The following is a 20,557-nucleotide window of genomic DNA, read 5'->3' as shown; positions in this document are numbered from 1 at the left end:
GACTACACAGCGAATGAAAAAGGAGGCACGCATTGGTTGAGAAGAAGTTCAGCCGGTTTGCTGCCATGATTAGTTGCTCCCGCCTAGCACGAGTTCGGGACTAAGCCGAGTCCAGCAGCTGGATTAGGGAGCCGATGAGAGGAAATGGACTAATTGTCCTCGTGAAAGAGCGTCCGCAGCGGAGTTGTCCGTGGACGTAATATGGGTAGTCAGCGAGATAAAGCCTTGTGTTCTGCTACCATGCGGGGGCTGAAGCGGGCTAGTTCCGTCACGGTTGGATTTCGGCGTCCCGGATTTCAGACTGCTCCAACTGCCTTTTTGTCGCCGTGCAGTATGAATTTCTTGTCGGACTACTTAGGGCCCCAGAGGGTGTAAGCTCGTGTTGCAAGGCGCGATGGTTCTGAAAGTCTGCCAGGCCTCGACCCAGTAGATTAAAGATTCAGTTTTTCTCTTGCCAGAAGAGGAGCCGCCAATGACAATTCCACTCAGTGATTGCCATCGGATTGATCGATTCTAACACGTTTGGCTGCTGGCTGCGTGTGGGCAGGACAGGAAGGAAGCATTGTGGCCAGCTCGAAGTACTGTGTATTCCGCACGCCGTATTGTCCTAATCGTCTCCCGTGCGCCAACACATGCGCCGGCCGGCATCATAGCGCCTCCAAGGAACTCAACTAAACTGGTCATGCACGACAGTGTCCATGCCTGCATTTTCGGTCGGCATGCTCATCGCCCGAGGCTTGTTGGTCAGGGCCGACGCTGCCGTCGCCGCGGTCTCAAACGAGGAATACCAGCGATCCGCTGCTGAGTAGGATCCATGCTCAGGTACGGGTATAAACCATGTAAACCAACTAGCTTTAGAGCAAACGAGAGGAAAAAAAATTCTGGCCTTCTGCAAGCAAAAGCAAGTGATGAGTGACGGCTGTGTAAAGTCGCACAACCATGCAGTCGACCGGATGATGGTGAGTGTCCGGCACACATCTTGCTCTGCTGCTCCACCTGCGCATACCTGATACCAAGAGTACATAACCCAGGTGTATGTAATCAAGCACGCTCAGGAGGTCATGATGGCTGAATCTTGCCCGAGCCTGCAGCCCAAGGGCCGTAGGCCCGAGGGCTGCAGGCAAGGGCAAGATTCAGCCATCATGACAGACAGAGCGTGCTTGATTTGATTTCTTACAGCGCGAAGGAACATTATTAGGGAAGGTCAAAGGTGGAAAGGTCGAAAGGTCGAAAAATTATTCCCGAAATGACGTCAAACGGTCCTGATGGCCTGATTATGCCCGCGGCGGGAAGATCGCCTATTGGCCATGGCCCCGGCAACGATCACGTGTCATGTAAGAATATGTACTCTTGCTGATACGGTGGTGCGCTTACGGGCGGGCTGCCTGGGCCCCAGATGCCTCCTTGATGCGCCACGGAGTGCCGTCGAAGCACCTGTATCACTTCGGTGATCCAAATGCGAATGCAGCCTTGCCGGTCGCCCGCCGGCCTGCCGCATTTGGCGCTTCTAAACGCTGCGATCCGGTAGACAGCTCACTGGGCTGCCAAATACGTGACTGGCTTGAGGACAGTTCCATACTGGGCAGGACGCCCAGCTCAGGTCGCACGCCGTAGCGGCGTGAGCTGGGCGCGGTGAGGGTTGGTGATAACTACACTAGTTTCCTCCTTCCTCCTCCGGAAACTTCCATTTTAAAATTGACGAAAGTTTTTGTTCGCTTCTCGACAGGGTACAGGGAATAATGAGAATATTCTAACTGTAAATGCAACGTCAAAATAATAGTTCCTAAAAATTACTTGTAAATTGAATATAACGCTTCCTATACCGAGACTGAAAATAGAAAAATAGGTGTCTAAAACGACACATTTTCACTCAGCAGGTGAGAAGGGGAAGAGGTAGAAGAACAGGCCACGTGGCATTACCCACACACTCACGAGAGCAAGCGAACGATAACTGCAATTTGCCAAAGATAACACCCTCTCTTTTTGAACAGATAGGGCAAGAGACAGGCTTACGAATGTACAAAATGCTTCCAAAACAGCAATATGCAATTTAGACCTGCCGCGAGTGACGATACAAAATACATGATCTCAGGTATACAACTCCCGACAACTACCATTGACACGTGGCGCCTGATAGGCGTTAGGGTTACAGCGAATGTTCTAAATGGCTGGAGAATCCCTCTAATCTGAACAAATGAAAGTTCTAACATTCCAGGACTATTGTGTCTATGACTGTTAGCATCTTGCAGCACTTGTCCTGGCATACGTATACACATTATCTCATGTAGACTGACAATATAATTATTATTATTATAATCTATGCGTGAATAAACTACCAGTACGTACAAACCTTGAAGGCAACCAGCGGATAGGTATTACTATTTCAATCTGTTGTTGCTATTCTGGGAGTTTCATGCTCTTTATAATATGTACATGCATTTCCGAGTATAAAGTCGATGTTGAGACTGTGCATGTTCAGAAACCAGGATTCGAACCTTCCTTTGAATGCAACCTTCCTTCTTTCGGATTCGGAAAGGATTACTTCGAAGTAGTAACCGCACCTTCGAACCTTTGTTGCAGCCCTAATAGCCGACATCCATCTCGGCTATGCCTTTGGGAAATCCTTTAAATAATAAATATCAAAATATCAATATCTTATTGAAGGGCCCAACGAGAAATGGAGATGTCAATCGAAGGGAACGACTCAACCGGGCATTGTCGGCAGTTGTACATGTAGATCTACTAGTATACTGATTGTGTGAAATACGCTGTTGGCGGGTTTGTAGGTCGATGAGGGCTGCGTTGTCGGTCATGTATCGAAAGGAAGAAGTATGGCTGAGACACCATCACTCCGCATCCTATAAAATAAATGTTGAATACAGTTACCATATTTTACGGAGTACAAGCCGCACCTCCCCCCCCCCCCCACCCCCATTTTTCGCCACGAAATGCAGACATCTATTCTATGTATCACCGTTAATTTCATCATGGGCGTGTAATCCGCACCCCTTTTTTGGGTGAATTTTGAGTGTTCAAAGTGTGGCTTATACTCCGGAATATGGTAAACAGTAATTGTAACTAACTGAAGTGATTTCACCTAAAAATAAAATCTTCATTTGTGATCAACAGCCTCTTTTCTTTGTGTCCATTTGGATATGTTACTTCTGGGATCACTCGCCAGATCACCCATTGCTCACTTCAATGAACACCGCTTGGGTTATTCACAAGCCACAGAGAAACAAAATCAAGTTGTATTCAAGGTTTGTTGTACTCTTTTAGGCTATTAATCTGGTAGATATATATAGGAATGCTGTCAATCAGTCTTAGGGATTGGATACTTAGAAAAAATAAATAGAATGATAATCGTAAATGCTGCAGTTGTATTTCAAGTACTTGAAGCAACAATGAATGGAAATTGCGATTCATAGCTTCCCCTCGGAATCCTCTACACATGCTGCATGGATATGTACATGTATGTCTATGGGGGCATCATGTTTGTAGTGCAGTTATGTCTGTGTACGGACAACTGTGATGGTATATCATGGCATAAGCACATGTGTTCGAACCTGCAATAAAATGTTCCCATCGATCTTGAACTTGATAGACAGAAAAATAGATGGAATGTTTGGAGAGATTTGGAGAAACTGAGGTATTTTTGTGTATTTTAAAATAATATATCTTGATTTACAGAAAAAATAGATCTGATGTTTGGAAAGATTTGGAAAGAGTTGGAGGGACTGAGTTTTGTTTTGTGAATCCAAGGACTGCGTGTGGTTGTGTGCTGGAACTAACTAGATACAATCATGACGAGGCCGCAGAGGAGTTACGCCGTTCTCATTAGTAAATGTTACAAACGAATTAAAACGTGAATGCAGGAATGAGAAGGTCAAACCAATACAGGCACCACCTGCAAAGGCCAACAAATATTATCACTACACAGCCGACAAGTTGAGGATCTTTTGGAGAGTCGCGAGATGCAGTGCCCCTCATGCTGCAACGATATCGATGGTCTGAACGGTCACTGACTCAGAAACTTCTGTATGAGACCATTGCTAGGAAGACTGCTGTACGTACATGTAGTCTCCGTTTGAACATGCGTGTCCTCAAATGAGCTGGGAAAAGGCAGGCTTGTTTGCGTTGGAAAGTAATCTTGAGGAGTGGCGTGTAGGTTTCTTGGCCTGTGCGGGATAGGCTCTGGTTGAGTGAGTAATCGAGCACCATCATCATACTGACCGGTTGACTGTGGAAACGTACAGGAGGTAGCAGTGGTTGGTATGACTGGTTGACACCTTATTGAAGCCTCGTTCATCCACGATGGTGAGGCAGGTAAAGATTTATCACTGTCACTGCCCTCTGCTACTGCGTCTTGTGAGCTCGTCAGAACGCTGGGAGTGAAGCGGAATCGTCTTTGGTAGGGGTGCTGCCTTATCTCATCCCAGGAAATACGCAGGTATCCGTCCACTTGACATACATACTTGTATGTGTATTTGCGACCGGCGACTTTCTGCAAGATTTTCTTCATGTAGTAATAGCGGAGTCCCCTGGCCAACTTTTCATAGTTCATTCCAGGCTTGCTCTTCCTCTTCCCCCACCTCTTTGCCACTTCAGCCGGCGACCTAATCTTGAACTCCCATGGATTCTCATACGTCCACTCGATAATGTTACGTTCTCGTGAGTCTGACAATAGTTCCAGAAGGAATTGCCAGAGTTGAATTTGTCCTGAGCCTAAAAAGTACAAATAAGAGAAGACAAGAAATTAAATTATTTCAGGAATTCACAAGTCATGTACGACATGTACGGGCACAACTACAGCTACACACTTACACGTACATGTACATGTACAAGTATCAGGGAAATGACATTATGTGGTATATCTGTATTGTTCTGTCCGCAGATTTCGTATACTTGTATTGTACATGTACTTCAGGCTCATACCACTTATCTATACTGTGATAGCTGCTGCACGTTCAGAATCACCAATATCTTGGTCACATTATAGTTGGACAGCACCAGATAACTTGTAACCCACTGGTCTTCCTTCAATGTACTTGTACTAAGGTGTAGCTCAGTTGGTTAGAGATTGCTAGCGAATAGCAAGGTCCCTGGTTCGAGTCCCGGTGGTGTGACTGATGATTTTTTCTTTCTTTCATATCTGGCTTGCAAGTGTTGAGTTTCGGAGAGAAAAGACCAGTACGTGGCATGTGGCCTCTAATTTCCTAAAACTTTGAAATTCTCCGTGAAGTCCAAATTTGAAATTGCAATTTGTATTATTGTTCAATGTAATCAGTCAGGAAAGCGAACTGCGGGAAGAGTGAAAAATGCAAACCAACCAGGACTCGAACATGGGACCTTCCTGGCCATGAGCTATTATTGTTACTCATATTTTTCGTGCTACGAGTACTTTAGTAAGGTACTGACTTTTGTTTCGAAAGTACATGTGCAATAACGTGTGGTTAAGAACTTATGATAGACTTAGCTGTTGCAATTTTAATAGCTTTTACAATGGAAAATACTGATGCACAATTCAAGGAAAATTTCACAGTATATAAGTATTATGAAATTAGGCCACCTGCCTCGTACTGCTCTTTGTTTCTCCGAAGCACTTGCGAGCCAGATGCGAAAGAAAGAATAAATTATCAGTCACACCAGCGGGACTCGAACCAGGGACCTTGCTAGTGGAGCAGTACGAGGCAGGTGGCCAAATTTCCTAATGGAAAATACACTTCGGAGTTTCTGTTCTGCACACAGTGTTCCATGCCCACAACACGTTAGTGGCGGAGCACTTCGCACAAGATGTTGCATCTGAAGTCTTTCCTGAGGTTTTACCCGATCCCGTTCTTGTTATATACTTGGTAAAGGTAAACCTTGGTTGATAGACTAACATAACATAGTCATGTACTTGTACGCATATGGATAACATAATCATGTACTTACTTGTGTAGATATCATATTGGTTGATTGCAGTCTGATCGTCACGGCTACAGGCGCTCTGAGATGGAGCTTGTCCCGCTGATACTGGACTCTGGTCACCAATACCTTGACTGGAGGCTTGCAGTGGGGACATACTTGCATGTTCTGTGTTTGGGTGCGGTTCGTCAGGCAAAGGGAGCGACTGCGATGGAGTAGGCAATGTCAGCTGACAAACCTCAGCTCGATCAAGGTTTTCCTGTGTCATGCAGCTAGACCCAAAAGATCCACTATCTGCACCAGCTAGATGCCTAAATTCACTCGTACGTATTGAGGGAGGTGTTGCAGCTGCTACTGATCTAGCCGATGCGCTCGTTCCTGGGAGCATAGCTGATGAGATACCATCTGCCCCTTGAATTTGCCTAGGGCTGAATCTCGCCTGATGATGAGAAGCAGATTGGAATTGATGCACACCCATTGGTTGATGAGTGTGACTTGGAGTCTCATCGTGACTTCGGCCTGGGCAACCCGGGGATTTTTGATGTTCAGTTGAAGAGTGTTGTCGCCAAAACGCAGTATTACTGGCGTCTATTGACGACCCATGATCAGTGACTCCCAGCCTTCTTGAGGATAGTGCAGAATCCGGGAACATTGGGGGCATAGGATACTGAGAGATGAGTCCTATTGAGTGGGTTGATGGGGATTGCGAGTACTTGTAGCTAGTTCCCGGCAGCAGGGTGTTACTGACTGTTAGTTGCGGTGGTCCATAGGACGAGGCCAAAGGTGGAGAATGAAATGACTCGGTGGTTGATTCGAATCCTGAAATCCAGTTGTCTGAGCCTGACAACAAATCACCTTGAAGACCATCAAACTGGAAGCCACCGTGAGCAGGTTTCTCCAAATGGTCCAGAAAGTCCTCAACTTGCCGTGGTTCAGCCAGGTGCATTGCGCTTCTCTGGTACTTGCCAATCCCCCTGTTGCTTCCGCTTTGCTCCAGAGCGGATGTGTCACAATCGGCCATTGCTTGAGCAGAACGTGCTGCTAGTACTACAGGTCCTGACATTGCAAGAGTGGTTGAAGCAGTCGAATACCGTGGGTAGGTTTGGACAGTTGATATTCCAGAAGATGACAATGACAGCGTAACATGCGTCATTGAATGATCACCTACACCAAGGAATGATGAAAACACGGTTAAATTAACAGCAGGTATTCTGGTCCAACCAAGTGAAATCCAGACTGGCAAATTCACGTTCGTTACTTGGGAGCACTACTCAATCATCCTGGTAGTCCTACTGATAACCGGCGAAAACTATGTTCAGTCTTCAAACTCGTCTTCAACCAACTGACCACGACCAGATGGAAAGGTTTGGCTTTATATAACCCACGTCCGCCTTTCTACTAGTAATACAAGGGCCAGAATAAGTGGTATCGAATCGCAAGGCTACAACGCACAATTAAGCAAACAATGCTCGCAAGTGGCTCTCATCACTATAGTGTAAGCATCGGCACACCACATACAGCATTGAGCATTCACAGCAATTTGACCGTGTCAGTAACGTGGGCACGGTGTGGACAAACACGTACGATGGGTGAGTCGCCCACGGATATGCGTATCCATACGGACCTATGGCCGAGCATAGGAAATTACAGCGCCATCTTTGGGTACTGCTTGGTACGCGCGCTCTTCCATTCTTCACTCTAATTTTGCAGTTTGAATGACTTGCAAAGGACAGTCTTTGTAGATCTACAACTGGTCGCCTCTTCAATCATGTCGCGCATAGTCAAAGCGTGCTTGCAAATTCTGCCTACATGTATTCGATAAAAGTTCATACATTCATGAACACAAGAGAGAGATTGGAAGCTTTGTTACAAAATACATTCATGAACTTTAAACTATGGAGCAGATTGCATAATATAGATGGTAAGTACGTTTATTCTTCGTGAATTGATATCGTCCGGGCGCAGGCAGGTGATAACGGCACGTTTATGCGTACATGTATATTCTAATCATGCATGAAGGCCAGCTAACCAGGCAAACTAGGGGTAATGGCGATTCTGATACATGTAGCTAGCGACTAAGTGGAATTATTGATGGCCATGTGCTGAATAACATGCACCCAGTCTTGTTGAATTCTGATTCAGGAGTCCAATATTTGCAAAGGTCACACACTGTGACACAGCACTCGACTCGAAACTGATCAAATTATGCCCGTTCCCAGAAACGAATATCCCTGTCACGAATATCTCAGTCCCGAATATGTACATGTACCTGATGTACACTCTACCTGCGGACAGCATGCTGTTTTTTTGTTTTTTGTTTTTTTTTGTATTTTTTTAATGCTGTTTCGTCCTCATCAGCGCAGCAGAGAGAAAACGAGCCCTAACCTGATAGCAATGAAATGATGAATTTAATTTCCAAAACCAACTAGGCCTGAGCGGCTGAGTGCTCAAACCGACAAGTCAGTGAGCTCTGCGTAATGCAAACTGCAAATATACTACCCACATGAGAGTGCTCAACTACAAAAGAGCAGGAGCGAAAAACTCAATCAGCGGACAGCAGTCCTGATGTACATGTACCTAGTATTATAACCTAACACTGGTTAAAAAACCAGTATTAGATCAACCTTGTTAATCTAACAATATGTACCTACATGTACATGTACATGTTGGTACATGATTGTGCATGACTGAATACCTTTCGTAAATATACTTCATGTAAGGGGCAAGTTTGCACAGAACAATTAGACGTGCGTGAATATGTATCATGATACGCTCTATGCAGGTACATGTACTGTATGGTTGGAACGCTGGTTCCGGCTAATTAATGGTCAATCTGGACACACGGACAACGCTTCTTCCATTATCATTACATGTATTTCAAGTTTTTCAACTCTTATAGTTCGACTTCGGCAACATCACTGACAGAATACAAGTGCCTAAATATTGATTCTTCAGAGATAGTGCTACAATGTACATGTACATGGACGTGTAGAAAGAGTATTTTAATCTTAATATCAGAAAGTGAAAGTGCTGACTGAAAAAAAAACCCATTACTTCTTAGGTGAAAGGCACCGGTGTGTGTCGGGGATGTGTGTCGGGGGACTTGACATTTCAATTCCCCGTTACAATAATAATTATTATTAAAGCACTTCACATGCTGTCGGCTCTGTTAGTGTTACACAGGGTGGATCATGTTTTTACGAATGACACAATCCCTACAATCAGACAGAGAAAGGAAAAGGAAAAAGCGCTAAGAAAGAGAAGAAAGAACAATGACGAACAATGACGAACGGCTATCTGTAGGTCGAGCGTAGACTTGATGTATGGCAATTTCTGTGTGTTTGATTACCGGTATGCTGCTGCTGCCAACTCACAAAGCCTAAACCAGGATAAGGTCATCGTCTCCAGGCTAACCAGGTTCCCAGGCACTGTACTGGAATATGTCGCCGCTACAATGTGGTCCGTTTACATACCAGTAACAATCATATCAGTGGCGCAATACACGTGACACCCATTATGCCTTGAATCACTTTAGAATTTTACGAGTACCGCTACTGATGCAGCACAACAGAATAGTGAAGTACGTTTCTAGATTTCACAGAGGCAAACATCTTATGTATTCATCAAAGACTACACGAGGTGTGGCGTTATCCACCTGACAATGCTGCCTATGCATGTGTTTCTATTTGTGCAGGATATAGAGGAATCAGGTATTCGCAGCACAATGCTGACATTCTCTGTTCCTCTGTTCCCCTGGCCATGGGAAGCTTTGAGGAGGCCCTGGTCGGGGGATGAAGGCTGACAAGGCGTTCACTCAATTGATCTCCATTCGTCCAAACTTATGTTCTAGCTGGTATGCAGGAAGTCTCGGCAGGACACTGAGTTCCCTTAGAAAGGAAAACAAGTCAACCGAATCCGCTCCATATGGTGGGAGCATTGGCAATCTGCAGGCAGGCATGGTGGGATGGTCTAAGACAATGATTGAGAACCAGAGGGGACCAGGTTCAAGTCCTGCTTGGAAGCGGAAGGATGTTTTCCAGCCGTGCTGCGACCCACCGTTAGTTGGGAAATCGTGACCTGGCACGAGAAAACATGGATGCAGTGCATGGGATATTCGGTCTTTGACCACTTGCTGGTGAGCTGATCTACTCACCTCCCACAGCTTTAGGAGCTGCATCTGCGCCTTGATCCTTGAAGGGTGGTGGCGTTCCCGGAAAACTCCGCCTCTAGCAGAGTCACAGGCTGACGCGAACCGTGAATTTTTTGGGCAATCTGGTTGAGAAACTCAACAGGCACTGGTCGTGCATGTCCAAACGAGGGTTCGTGTCCAAACGAGGAACAACCATTAATCTTCACTTTGGCCTAATTATTGTAATTATCCTCTAATTATATGCATGTACATGTAATTATACTTCGGTACGCAGGTACAGACACAAGCGCAAGTATAGTACTGACAATATGTTTGTAATATTTGATTGTTTAAAGATTGGGATAATGGTCCCGTAACTAGTTACTGCTACACTACCAGTAACCACTGACACGAGAAATCTCAGCTCACAATCCTAACGAGTTAATCTAACAACAAAATAATACAGTATAATCACATCTTATGATCCACGTCTGATTACATGTAGACGCGAAACATTTGACTACGACTTTTGTCATCTCCGCATAATGATATGCTAGGCACGCAGGGCGAGGAGCAGGTATTGAGAAATATCTGTCACTACGTTTGAATCATAGACTACATTATATGTTTAGGTGTTTGTGGATTACGTTAGGGTGATGTTAGCATGGCAGACTGGAAGGGGGTGAAGGTGAGTGTGAACCGATAATTTGGTCTCAGTTCCCTACATTATCCATGATATGAGCGTGTAAACTCTACAACATACATGTACATGTAGTACATTAACAAAAGTTACTACAGATTTGACTGTACAAACACACGATATGTGTACGATGACAGTACAATCTACATGTACATGTACAGCCATGATACGAGTCGTAGGTCTACAGTATAATACAAAACTGGTAAACCAGTATTAGATAAACCTTGTTGTAGTTCACGGAATTGTTAGATTGACAGCATGAAACAAGGAGGAGGACACTGTGTTCGAAAACAGTGACCTTACTACAACCTTCCGGGAATGGTCCGCAGGGACCGGGGCTCTGCCAACCGCGGAAGGTTGTAGTAAGGTCACTGTTTTCGAACACAGTGTCCTCCACCTTGTTTCATGCTGTCAATCTAACAATTACATGTATGTACAGTCATCTAGATCTACATGTACATGTACATTGACATCAAGAGTACATGGGGTTACGTACTCTTGATGTCATGTATGACATGTCGTACATGTACATGTATGCTACAACGGGACGTGATGAAAACTTGGCCGTCTAGTTGCGATGGCAACAATGGCGTACATGTACTTAGTATTCCCCAAAGGCTGTTCGCTAAGTGATGTCCTGAAAGCATTACCAAGGGTATAATCTTCCAGTGATAGGTACAGTCAACTTCGCTTATAACGACACTCGGCGGGGCGTCAAAAAGGTGTCCTTATTCGCGAAGTGTCGTTATACCCGAAGTCTCATTATAATGTACCACAGTGGGATGGGACTTTGCTCTCTGGGCATGGCAATTCTGTCGTTATTCGCGAATTGTCGTTATATCCGCAGTCGTTATTAGCGAAGTTGACTGTAGATGGATAGATATACATGTATACAATCATGTACACTGTACATGTACACAAGGTGTCTTAAGTCCTTGTTGCAAATAGTGCTCAATACCTCAAAACGGGCAGAGCGTACTGCACACGGCAGAACAACAGAGACCAAAAATCTTTCTCGTAACTCCGAGTTTCGTGTTTCAAAAACACTCATCAGACTATAAAACAACATAATACTATTCGCCAGTACTACAGTAGGTCTCTGTTGTTCTGCCTCATGTATACATGTAGATAGAGAGCGATGAAGAGAGGGAGAGAGAGGCGGAGAGGGAGAGACAGGCAGAGAGAAAGAGGGAGAGAGTGAGAGAGAGAGAGAGAGAGAGAGAGAGAGAGAGAGAGAGAGAGAGAGAGAGAGAGAGAGAGAGAGAGAGAGAGAGAGAGAGAGAGAGAGAGAGGGGAGAGAGAGAGAGAGAGAGAGAGAGAGAGAGAGGGGAGAGAGAGAGAGAGAGAGAGAGAGAGAGAGGGGGGGGGGAGAGGGAGAGGGAGAGGGGGGAGATAGATAGATAGATAGATAGAGATAGAGAGAGAGAGAGAGAGAGAGAGAGAGAGAGAGAGAGAGAGAGAGAGAGAGAGAGAGAGAGAGAGAGAGAGAGAGAGAGAGTACTTGACAATACATGTACTTGCAAAACCTGCATTATATTATCATAGTCAGGTTACTGGGGTCTATTCACTGCCTTGAATGAGTGAGTGATTGGAGACTCCTCAATTGTTTCACTATATCGTGAAATTTATATAAAGCGACCTTTTAGTTTCTAGAAACAAAAGAATCAGTCATTGTGTGCGTCAAGGCATTCAAAGCAGTGCAATAAGCTACGACCAAACAAATGACGTTTTCAAACTTTCTTCACAATTACAACCTTGTACTCGTAGACAAACATCACTTTTCGTTGACCTCGACTTGGTACATGTACATACATGCACAATTTATGCGCTACATTTCAAGGATGAAACAAGAACTATCGTGACGGTGTGACCTATAGTATAGGATGATGCTAACGTTCGTTGAGGATCACAAGTCGCGAAAATCAGATTTGCATCAAGTCTCCTCCTCTCTCTCTCTCTCTCCTTTTTGCTGAGTGGCGTATGTGTATGTGCCAATAATCTGGGGTTTATCACGTTCATCATGTCCGTCTCGAACAATACAATGTACATGTAAGTGTCCACACATATACACACAACCGGCAAATGCACAATTTTAGTCTACCAAAAATAACAATGCTCTTGCTTCGCTTTGAAGTGGATAATCAGTAATCAGTTTACCCGAGTAGTCCGAGCACATCTACATCTACATGTACAATCATAATAAATGGCACCGTACTACCGGTCAAGCACCCGAACACGTACATTGTGTGTACGTGTACAGTCTAACTATACAAGTCATGTACATGTACATGACTTGTATAGTTACATGTACATGTACATCTGAGGTCCTATTGTAGACGTCTACTCATATTGAAGGGACATTCAAGTCTACCATGTCTTGGTAAAACATTATATCCAGAGGGTGATATCGCGTTTTCTTCATTCCTACAAAGTTTATATTGATCACGAGTGTAGTTCTCTGTTGCCATCTTCAATTATTCATCTTTTGATCACGACACGAGTGTACCCATGGTACGGACCTTGGACCTTGTATAGACGGAGTTTATGTACTATTGACGGGACATTGGTCTATGAATGTTTTCAGGAAAATGGAATAGCAATAGCTACAGGCAGTGAACGAGAAAGAGTTCCAGAGTGACAATTGACAAGGTATTGAAGATACCATTATGCTCTCACTTGCAGGACGAAGTTAGTTTTCAATGGCCCATTTATTTCAGCTTGATTGAAGTAACTGCAACTACATTGTACATGTATGCGCTGGGACACCTGATCTGGCTGAGTAGCTGTTTCGTTTTGGTTATTGTACAGCATTCACATCTGAAGCTGGTCTGCGGTAGCTAATCGAGTTACGAATTCTTCGGTATCTCTCTTCTCTGTACGCCGGGTCTATAAATATCCATGATGTAACAGTGTTCACACAGCTCAGGTACCGAACGTGATCTTTCCGTGATCTTTCCGTGGTGCCGCTGGGTATAAGTAACAACGAGTCCGAAAACATTTTGTAGAGATGCCCCTGGGACGAGCTTGCGCAATAGTGTACAAGTAGTTAATGTATTGATGTTTCGGATTTCATCACAGTACAGAAGAAAGATACATGTATGTGCGTGAACATGTTTCCTGTGTATTAACTATTATGCATGCTTTGAACTATTTTAGGACTAATCCGGTTAGCATCATGTTACATGTACATGTACATGGCACATACAATGTACATAAACATGTAAATTCCCTTCCCAAAGTTCGTAACGTTCACCGCCTGCTGTGGGATCATCCTCTTGCACGGCCAACCGCCCACCTTGATGCTGCTCAAGGTCGTTTCATACGCCGCCTTGCCGCCATTTCGCAATCTCACTCTGCCTTGGATCTCTCTTCCCTTGGTCAATTTTCGTGCGAACCCCAGCTTCATTTACAGTATCTACTCACTGCTAAGTACTAGACAGTGAAAATGATGCTTCCTGTCTGCATTAATGCATTATACAATGTAGGGGCAGTGTCCCTTCCATGTCCCTCGTCAATGCGCATCCCAGAACCCCAGTCCAGGGAGCACACGCTCGCTCGGCCATACACATCACGTGGATATGTACATGATCATAACAGTTACATGTACATGTAACTGCTAGTGCATCTGCTCTTAATTCGTGTAAGGATGTGCCTTTCAAATTTCAAAGGCACATGTACATGTATTTGTCACGAAGATTGACTCTGAAACCGCCTAAATGTAGGAACGCCCTTTCATGTTGGAACGCCCTTTCGACAAATCAGGTTCCAAACCCCACTCCTCGGGACGGGTAACGGCGGACACATAATCATTAACGCTCGGTCATGCATTCCTGGCCCTTACCCCGTACCAGAAGGTTTCATGTGGTGCACGTGTGAATCTTTTTAAAAGAACTGCACAGATACAATGTACCTGTATATTTGGCCCAAAGGGGTGGCGGCGCAGTGCCCACGGTCTTACCAGCGCATCAGACAGGTAAAGACAAACACTTGCACCGCACGTGCACACTACTACTGACTTTTGTAGTGAGTTACGACAGTCTACAAACACTCTTGAGAATACTCATCCAGCTAGCAGCTAGCTAGCTGCAGGCCCCTGCCTGGCTGCCGTATCGCACAACTGACGCCTACTTACACCACTGCCACTGGGCACTACCAGCAGAAGAAGGTGGAGAAGTGGCGAGGGAGAGTGGGGTCCGGGTATGGGCAATCAGTACTTTTCGTCCTCACTTCAGTTTTGTGGGCTGACTCATGTAATCTACATGATTGTACTTCGAAGTATGAATAGAGAGGCTCAGGTCGTCAGAGCTAGAGGCGCGTACACGTGCGCATGCCTACTACATACCTCCTTGTGTGCCTGGCACTAATTATGTGCAACTGATGTAGTATTGTACTTCACCCCGACTAGAGTAGAGGCAATCATTTTTATTACCAGTACATGTACTACTAGAGTGGGTCACGGTGTTACGGGTACTATTAAACCAATAATATACAATGTACACCAGTTAATATCCTACGTACAATGTAGATCTACTTCCCAAATGCAGCTCGTGCGATTGATGCATCCGTTGATAGAATACCAACAACGAATTGCAAATTTTAAGCCTGAGTACCAGCGTGCAACTCAAGAAGAAATTGGTAGAGCGGGTTTGTAGTTTACAATATATACATGTATCAGCTTCGAGGAGTCTTGGAAGCCACGATCTGATGCCAGCGGTTGCCTTTAATGGACTGCTCGACGACAAAAGCAAAAGAACGGTTTATAGAAGGTTCGTGAGGGCAGTGCTTGAGTATGCCCCACAGGTTTGAATGGGTACGGCTCCTGCTTGGCCACCGATCCACCTCGAGACTCTTGATCACTACCAGACTGAACAGGCACTGCCATCATTCATGGCCAAAATGTCCTGCAGAACTTTTTAAATACTTGCCAGCGAGGAGAAAGCTTGCTGTCCTGACCTACAGTGTACCTCTATACGGTGATGTGTCTAACAGTAGATCATAGAGAGCAACTCGTGCATAAGGGACACTCGTACTCCCTCTTTCGTGGATACTCATAGTGCTGGCCATTTTATTGAATGATTCTACATGTACATGTACATGCATACATGTAAGTATGCATAATGTGTGTTACCACTAGTATCTATGCAATGGAATCCATCTCGAAGACCAGCACAGTCACTGATGCTCTGTTCCTTTTAGACGCTTACTGGTCTACGTGTACTGGATTACACTGTCAATGACACACTATTAAATGTTGTCAGTATCCACAACTTGGAGTCATGTTGCTGGTGTGTGAGGTCCGCCAGAGAGCCGAGAGAGTGGAGGTGGAATCACTTTAATGACACACTATTAACATTATTTACTATTATACTGAGATTAGCTGCTTTGTCGGTCAATGTGAGAATATGCAGTCAATAATCATCCTGAGCAATGGACCAACGGGTTCCACCCCGACAGTCTATTGGCACATCTTACAAAAGATTCCATGCATACATGTACAATCATGTACATGAATACCGTTACATATTTAGATGTATGGATGGCCGCCTGTAATTGGACTTTGGCCCGGACAACCCCGTGTCGGGAAGGCAACACTACCCACCCGACTGGTCTGACTCAGTTTAGACTGATGACGTACTCTGCAGGTGTGATGGTGCCCATGCATTGAAACAGGTGTATTATGTACATGTACATCTACATGTACATGCACATACATGTATAAGTGGAGGTATAGCCCAAATTTCGCGTCACTCAGCACAAGATATACATGTACATGTGATCGTACTCTTTTACTGGCGCAAACACCATGGAGTTGTGGCTGCAGTTCACGCAGGGGGTGCTAAACAAGTACAAATTACTCGAGTCGTGTGTTTAACTTTTAAAAACATCGTAGCACAGCGAAATGCTTGCCTTTTCCGCAACTGATTTCCACATCATGGGATCGCTTGGGATAATTTATGGAGTATTTTTTAGCATGACCTCTTCATTAACGACATCAACAGAGTTTACGAAATCGCATATCAAAATTTAATTGCAATTGTCACTGTCAGCAAAATTGGCTAAGATGTTCTGCTTCGTCTATCTGACAAGCAGCTTTCAAGCAAGGTCAAGGCATCGAAGCAAATCCTGACGATAGCTTGTCGCAACACATGATCTTAGCAGAGCTTCAAAGAACGGAAATATGTACGTCCTCACTGTCGGAAATGTGCACTCCCTTCAAAGGCCAGAACACTTCACAGCTGTGAGAAGTCAATGACTCTGAGGACATCTGGAAACCGCGCATCACATTACACAAGATTGCTGGTACATTATCATGGTGATGACCTGTGACCAACAGCTGTGCTGGTACTTCAGTAGCATCAATGAGATGTATGTCGTGAAATAGGCCATCCAAGAACGTGTGTATCATTTGCTGTACTGGTGTTGAGTAGACTAAGATCCAACGACGTCAAACGTAACAGAGGTACAAGTGTAGTCAAAACTGTTTTCGGAGAGATACAAACTATTCTCCAAAGACTGTGTGACCCTCGTACTTCTCGCAACCCTTCTTCCACTACATACATATATCCTGTCGGCCCAGCCGGAATTCACATCCCTCATCCACCCCACCTGATGTAGTCTCTTCTCACAAACACCTTGGCATTGTTATTGACTCCGCACTCTCTTGGGTGCTCCACATTGATTACTGTACATATGGCAAAAATCTAGTTCATCCTCCGTGGCAGTAGTTCTATCACCGCCCACTGCTCCTACCTCCCAATTTCTTGTACGCTTCATTTGTCCTAGTTGGAACAATCAACTTCATGACTATTACCGCCGAAGTCGCAACTTCTAAGTTAGTATTGTTGTCCCTCACGCGGACGTGCGACTAGTTGTTGGAGGTGACAGCGTTGTGAATAGCTATTCTGGCTCTCAACGTCTGTTTAGCACAACTCCATGAGCGACTCTGGCTCACGCTGCTACCTGGGGCTTCACGAGGTGTTTGTCGCGCTGGAAACAAAGCGTCTCTGTAAGTTTGTATCCCTGGTGATGGTTTGGCCCGGAGAGCAGTATATAAGTGGTGCTTTTCAGGCACAATCTTCCTCAGTCTACTCAAGCTCAACTGATGAGGGGTGAATTCCCCGAAACACTGTGTATTGAGCAGGGAGTGGTGCTTTCTTGAAGGTTTGCCGAGTGGAAGGTGCGACGTGCTCCTCGTGTGCTCCGGATGGCAGTCGTGAGTCAGCCAAGTGTCAAGTTCGGCAAGAAGCGTGTGTTCCTAGTTGGAACAATCAACTTCGCTTCTTCTTTATTCAGCCTTCGCCTAATATTCGATTATACCGATAGGTCTTGGGCTGGACTATCCTCGTCCGGTGCTGCAGAGCTTGAAATACACCATAATAATATCCTTAAAATCCTCCTCCGTCAACCCCGCATGCTCTCATCATCCACCCTTTATGAACTTGCTCACACAACCCCGTTATCAAATAGACGCAGTGCACACCTAATAATATAATAATATTGGTTCTCTTCTCTAAGAACTAGAAACTTGCTCTTGCTCCCCAAATGTAACTCATCCACTCTTCTTCGCTCCCATCTCTTTGTTGTACTTCGAAGTATATTCTGTATGGCCCAGAGGAGTTAATGATCTGATCTCACTCCGCCTCTTCAAGATCCGTGTCGCCGCCCCTTATACATGTACTACGACATACATGTACATGTACAAGTAGGTTATTACCCACATATCCTTCGCGCCTCTGTTGCTCATGACTGGATATCGACATCCTCTTTCTTCACGGAGTTGCTGTTGCTTCTGCTACTCTTTCCTCTTCGGTGTTCCCCAAGAACCAGTAACCCCTGCTTATCTTTATCGCCGTGGTTGGCTATCACACACTCTCTTCACATTGGCCTGTGTTTCCACTGAGTCTGGAGATGTTGTAATAAATATGTATAGTAATTATATGTTCAAGGGAACACATCGTGATGTTGATGTTTTTCTACGTGGCCGAGTCAGATATAATTATTATGATTATAATTATCATGTTCTACTTCCGAACTAACCACCCGTCGTAACTACAGTGTAATTTCGATAATTGATACCCATCATAGTTCTTTCTACATGTATTTCTCATCCATCCATCTCGGATAGTACGTGTACAAGGAGACTACATGTAACGATAGTACTCACTACCAAAGACTACTCAGTTTTTTTTTGTTTCCAGTGCGACAAAGCCTCATGCCAAGGCCTACTGGCATGCAGGTGATACTGACTGGAAAGAAGTAATGACTCACGAAACAGCGTCTGATTGTATGAGCACGCCTTCACGAAAGATTCTATACTAATCCCATCCTGTAGGCTAGTGTAGGCTTTACATTGAAAGTATCATGTTCATTTACGTCGACTACTACATGTATGTACGAGGGCCATCTACCGGAGTGGTGATTAAACTCAATACAATTATTACATGTATTTGCTGGTTGGTGCCCAAGCAACGCAGCAACCAAAGCACCACACCTGTGCACAATGTGCTACATGACGATTGTACATGTACATCCAAGCCGGCGGGAAATGAAAACTGCGAAACTTCAAGTAAGTTAGTTCATAAAATTGTCATACTAGTTTCGGGTTTCAATAGGGCTGACCGGAACAAGGTACATGTTTAAATTATTTCTGATGACTTATAGTTTTTATAACATTCAGCGCAATGACGCACCTCACTCATCCCACGTACTCATACAAGTCATAAGAAAATAGGACTGGATATTATGGTCTTACCGTCTGTATGATCCAAATCTGGTGCTAGTACTGGTGTGTCGCCTCCTACTGAACACACATTCGCTGCATCTTGTAAGCTGGACTGGAGTTTCCGACTTGCATTTGCGACCTGTTGCTGTTGAACACATGCATCACCTCCACTGAGCGCCATGTTTCCTCTGCTTCCTTCCATACAAGGCATACTGTCAGGCATCATTGTTAGCTAGCATAGACTGCTGCATGAAAACAAGGGATGGTATACAGTGTTTCTGTGGACCTTCCTCGCATCTAGTACTAGTCTTGTTCTATCTACTACTAGGCGATGAAGATCGTGTCTCCTCGTTTATATACCCTACTGCTGCTGCAGTAAAGTGCAAGGTGAGGTGATAGGTAGAGCCTGGTTAGCTCGCCGCCCGCGCGGCCAGCTAAAGTAGTTCTCAAAATTTGCGATGATTTGGAAGAGAGGTGATGCTGCTGCATGATAGCCTGTGCCGTAAGGTACCTGTCCACGTTCAGGCACATGTAGATTGGGTATGAACATTGATGACAACAACCAGTCCGGCATGGTTAGACTTCGAGTCTTACACCAGCTCCGCTGGATATCGAGCACGCTTAGTAGAACAAATTTTCGGTGCAAAAGGAGAGAACAAAATGGCCAATAATAGAACAATCATCGGAATATTCTTGGAGAAAGAATTCGGGACGTGACCCACCCCTCTGCCGACATAATATCGCTGAACTGAGTGCGGGGATATCCGATCAATGCAATCATGAGCATCTGGTGGGCAGCTGGTCATTGGCAAACCCCGGATTAGTGTGCATTCAAACTCCAGGTACAAGACAACGAAGACCACTGTCGACTGTACTATTCTCCCCAGGAATGCAAATGAACAAGGCATCGCATAGAACACATGGACCATGGCAAAGGAACGTGTTGCAAGTTCTGTACTACTTTGCTCCGACCTCAGTCCTGTACATTTCACAAGACGTACTCCTGTACTTTCCGGCCGAATATACACTGACCACATGCTGTTTTTTTACGTTTTTAGAGTTTACGGTTCATGGTGTTGTGTTGTGAGAAGGACGAGTC

The 20,557-nt window shown here is 44.9% G+C and overlaps 1 protein-coding gene across 1 annotated transcript; it reads right to left on the bottom strand.

Moving 5' to 3' along the window:
- Positions 1–3,212: 3,212 nt before the first annotated feature.
- LOC135809069 (retroviral integration site protein Fli-1 homolog) lies at positions 3,213–19,767 on the bottom strand. Its single transcript, XM_065322331.1, has 3 exons — positions 19,489–19,767; positions 5,935–7,071; positions 3,213–4,725 (listed from the first exon to the last, which is right to left on the bottom strand). Exons 1-3 carry the CDS (start codon positions 19,682–19,684, stop codon positions 4,019–4,021), a joined length of 2,040 nt encoding a protein of 679 aa, XP_065178403.1. The 5' UTR covers positions 19,685–19,767; the 3' UTR covers positions 3,213–4,018.
- Between the last annotated feature and the right edge of the window lie 790 nt (positions 19,768–20,557).

Source organism: Sycon ciliatum, chromosome 2 (genome assembly GCF_964019385.1).
Source record: "Sycon ciliatum chromosome 2, ocSycCili1.1, whole genome shotgun sequence".
Lineage (NCBI taxonomy): Eukaryota > Metazoa > Porifera > Calcarea > Leucosolenida > Sycettidae > Sycon > Sycon ciliatum.
The sequence above is the reverse complement of the archived record's forward strand: the minus strand, read 5'-3'. Positions and strand labels throughout refer to the sequence as shown.